This window comes from Desmodus rotundus, chromosome 5 (genome assembly GCF_022682495.2).
Source record: "Desmodus rotundus isolate HL8 chromosome 5, HLdesRot8A.1, whole genome shotgun sequence".
Lineage (NCBI taxonomy): Eukaryota > Metazoa > Chordata > Mammalia > Chiroptera > Phyllostomidae > Desmodus > Desmodus rotundus.
Window position 1 is genome coordinate 61,699,075 of NC_071391.1, and position 4,957 is coordinate 61,704,031.

Here is a 4,957-nt window from a genome sequence, read left to right on the forward strand (position 1 = left end):
TTTTAAGTAAGAGAATCCACCTGGCTTAATGATCTTTACAAAAATGATGTTACATGCGAATACATAGAACTTGCACTGCATATCCTAACTTTTTAATGCATAATTTCAGGAAACTATTGCCCTCCTGAATAAGCAGTTGTATTAGCAATTTACATATAAAATATTTAATGAATTTAAATATTATTTTCAATGTTACTCTACTTTGATTCTGTTTTGTAAAGGTGAATAATGATGTGAATAAATCAACACTATTATATTTAAAAGAGTATGTCCTTACTTTATGAATAGTAAATAGTTTTTCAAGACCCAGAAAACATAATTCTGTTTGCAGCCACCATCACTCTCTAACACCAGCACCTCCTCCAGCTTGCCAAGCTCCAGCAGAAGGAGAAGGGGGTAAGTAAAGAGGTCCCTATACCATGGCTCATACAAAGCAGACAGCCCGCAAATCGGCCTGTGGTAAAGCACAGGGGAAGCAACTGGCTACCAAAGCCACTCACAAGAGTGCACCCTCTGCTGGAGGGGTGAAGAAACCTCATCGTAATAGGCCTGGTACTGTGGCACTTCGTGAAATTAGACATTATCGGAAGTCCACTGAACTTCTGACTCGTAAAGTTCCCTTCCAGCGTCTGGTGCGAGAAGTTGCTCAGGACTTCAAAACATATCTGGGCTTCCAGAGTGCAGCTATTGGTGCTTTGCAGGAGGCAAATGAAGCCTATTTGGCTGGCCTTTTTGAAGACACTAACCGGTGTGCTATCCATGCCAAACGTGTAACAAGTATGCCAAATGACATCCAGCTAGCACGCCACATACGTGGAGAATGTGCATAAGAATCCACTATGACAGGAAACATTTCATTCTTTAAAAAAAAAAAATTCTTTTCTTTCCGTTATTGGTAGTTCTAAACGTTAGATATATTTTCCCATGGGGTCAAAAAGGTACCTAAGTATATGATCGCAAGTGGAAAATAGGGGACAGAAATCAGGTATTGGCCATTTTTCCATTTTCATTTGTGTGTGAATTTTTTAAATATAAATGCGGGGACATAAAGCATGAATGCCAATCAAGGTGTTTCAGTGAATAAGTTTCAAGCAGTTCAACTATATAACAATATAAATAAACCTATTAAATTTTTCTGGACAATGCCAGCATTTGGATTTTTTTAAAGCAAGTAAATTTCTTACTGATGGCAACTAAATGGTGTTTGTCGAATTTTTATCATACTGTAGATTCCATCCATTCACTATAGTTTTCTAACTGAGTTGTTCTACATGTAAGTATGTTTTAATATTGTCTTCTGTGCCGTTCCTGTAAGTTTGCTATTAAAATACATTAAACCAAAAAAAAAAAGACCCAGAAAAATGATAATTCCATTATAACCGCTGGCTAATTTATTTTCTCTTGTGAAGATTTTTAATTTAGCTGTCAATGTTAATTTTTTCCTTACGCAGAAATAACCAACATACTGTATGCACATATGTATCACTCACTATATAGATATTGATATGTATTCAATAATAAAAAACAATTTCAAACATACTTCAAGTTAAAGTAAAGTAAGTTCAATATTACTATTTTAACTTTGATCCATTCTTGTGGTTTTCTTAATTCAAGGGGTCTAACCCTGCTTTTGTTTAACCCATCTCTTCCCAAATTCACTTTTTTACAGACCACGGCAATCACATAGTGAGTCATCAGAACTTTTATGTATGTACATTCAGTTTTAAGTATAATAGCAATTTTTAACAAGCAGATACAAATTAATTTGCTATGTTGGTTTTAAAAATATTTTCTAATAATTAAGTATACTGACCACTGGTAATTTTTCAAAATAAGCAAAGTAAGGCTATGTGGAAAATTTAGGTACTCTTAGGATACAGAGGTAATCACTGTTAATATTCCTCCTGCATAAGCATTACTCCTTAATCAGAGTTAGATCAATCTATAAATTCTGCTTTGTAACATACTTGTACTTATAACACTTACTGTAAACAGTTTTCCATGTCATTAAACATTAACCTATAACACACTCATTGGTTATAGTCTATTCTATTTTATGGAAGGATGAACCTTTAAATGATATTATAATGATAAATATGTGGATTGTTTCTATTTTTCAATCTTTGTACACTGCTGCCTTGTACTTACATATTTGCCCATAATTCATGATTATTTATCATGATTAATTGTAAAAGTTGTCCGTAGGTCGTCAAACATTTAAGACTTTTGAAACATACCATCAAAATGCCATGTAGAAAGTTCACACCAATTTACTGTCCTGTCAGCAATGTACAAAAGTTCCTATTTTTAAGGTATTATATTTCATAAACTAGGAACACTCCGGCAAACTAGAACATAGACCAAAATTCAGTCAAAATACATAGACTTCTCTTCTGTTAAAGTGGCATATATTTGTAGCTTCATAGAAATGCAGCTCATCACTTTCTCTAGTGTTTATGAAATTAGACTGTGACCTTTGAATAATGGACACAATATACATTTTTACTTATTTCTTTAAATCTAGTAGCCTATAAGGTTTAGTTTTGTGGTAGAAAACATGTTCTCAGTTTTTGCATTTCAGCAGGAGATATGAGATGTTATCCTTAGCTTGGGAAAATCAATTTCTATTATCTAGGGAATAATACTTTATAATGTGGGTATTTGTGGTCATCTTGCTTTTGTTAGATGTTCTCTGATTCTGTTCTTTACAGACCTGCAATAGGAGAGCTTGCCAAGTTAGGCAATATGCTGGCCTTCAGCCTGGAGTATAATGAAATATCAATATGAAATCAACTCTTCTGATTTAACAATTTCAAGATAATTTCAGCCTTCATGTCCATTTGCTGAGAAAGCTTAGAATTTTGCAATTAGACAATCCAAGTTTTTCTTCCTTCACAGATTTTCTGGCTGGAATAATTTACATTTAATAAAATATAAAAGCTGTAAATCATTTTGGGGGTCATCTTCTCTAGAAAAATGAAGACATCTTTTCAATAGGTAGTCATCAGATTGATTTGGGTGATTGATTTAAAGGGCCCATTTTAATCTCACAGTTAAATTTTTTCCCTCACATTGGACCTAAACTTGCTTCCTTTTAACACCTGCCCAGCTCTTCCACGTGACAGTATTTCAGATAGTTGAAAACACCTGTGTTATATTCTCTTTAATCTTTCTTTTTAGACATTTATCTTCATGTTTCTCCATACCGTCTCACATGACATGTTTCCTCAGTGTCATTCATTTATTTGTATTTTTACCACATCACCTTCCCATGAAAATGCTGTATTTACTCACTGAGGCCTCATTAATAGAAGTGTAGGGATGAGATGGTAGAGAACTGGGCCCACTGTGCTTTATGCTGAGTGGAGACTATCTGGAGTTGGTCCTCAAACCTAAATACAGCAATTCAAACTAGAATGTATCCAGCAGAGAGGTATGTGCAATAATCTGAATAAATAACCTTGACTCCCTTCATTGCCAATTAACCAATATGGCCCTTAGTAGCCAAGATAGGTTACTATGAAATGCAAACAGAAATAGTAAACATAATATTTAGAATGTATCTCTATATGATTGAGAAATATTTGTTTCATGGAAAAATGTGTTACTTTACAAAAGAAGGCAGGGGCTTACACCTGTCAATAGGATTTCAGCAATCAATTCCTTCATTAAGTCCTAGCATTTTACAAACACTAAAGTGAGGAAGTAGATATGTAAGACATTGGTATCTCTAACCCGTAAATTTCAAAAGTTTAAAATTTACTGTCCGTGTAAAAAAAAAAGTAGTTTTTATCAGGGCACTCACACATATCCTATGACTTTGACGCCAGACAACACTTCCTAAAACCCTTCCCCAGCCATTGCGTTTCTCCTGTGAGCGGCTGTGATGGTCATTACCCACCTTTCACTACTGGCCATTGGTGCAAACTAAGATCATGAACGTGGTTAAGGTTGCTAATCTTCTATCTTTAAACAAAAGGAAGATTAACCTGGATGGTCCTGGTGAGTTCGGTGTAGTGACGAGGGTGCTTCCATGTGGAAGAGACACAGAAGAGGAGAGTCAGTGGGAGGGGCTGTGACTACTGAAGGAAATCACACAGGGGCACAGCGTTGCTGGCTCTGAAGGTGTGGAAGGGACTGTGAGCCGTGGAATGTGAGTGGCCTCTAAGAGCTGGGAAAAGAAATGGATTCTTCTCTAGAACCTCAACAGAAAATGCAAAACCGTAGATACCTTGATTTTATCCCAGGGACAAGTCAGTCTTCTCAACTATAGAACCGAAAGGTAATATATTTGTGTTGTTTTAAGCCACCAAGTTTATGGTAATTTGTTTAGGTAGGCATGAAAAACTCTACAGAGAATAAAACTGATTAACTCTTAGTCACTGGGTAACTGCAAGGATTTTTTACTTCTAATAACTACTCATCGTATCATACAGATTTTGTTAAAATGCATTGTACAAATTTACAGAATTCTATATATGTAAATACAATCTATATTATATATAGATATATATGTATGTATGTACACATACACAACCCCCCAAACCAGAATTATCTTCTGGAGCGCCAGCTTCCCCTGTTAGGTGAGTGTTGTAGGGGCCCACGTGTATCAGTGTATCAGTGTACCAGCTGGCGTTGATTTTGTCAGAGGTTGGGTTCAGCTTCAGTGAGTTTTTTTTGAAGAATCTTAATGCCTTTGCCCATTTCATGATGGGCGATTTATGAGTGCACCTGCCCACACCGTGCTGAGTGTTCAGCATTTTAGGACCAAAAACGGCATGACCCCTGTGCCCCACCCTCCCTATTCACCCAATCTCACCTCAAGTGACTTTTTTCTGTTTCCATGGATGAAAAAAGTCCTCAGAGGGAAATGTTTGGCTAATATGAAAGAGGTGAAACAAAAAATAGCAAAAGTACTAAAAGGCATCAAAATCCTTGAGTTCAAAAACTGTTTTGA

General features: G+C 35.8%; 1 protein-coding gene across 1 annotated transcript; it reads left to right on the forward strand.

The window, feature by feature from the left end:
• The first annotated feature begins 419 nt into the window (after positions 1–419).
• Positions 420–830, forward strand: LOC112300554 (histone H3.3C-like). The gene has a single exon (XM_024555832.2). It carries the CDS (start codon positions 420–422, stop codon positions 828–830), a length of 411 nt encoding a protein of 136 aa, XP_024411600.2.
• Positions 831–4,957: the final 4,127 nt, after the last annotated feature.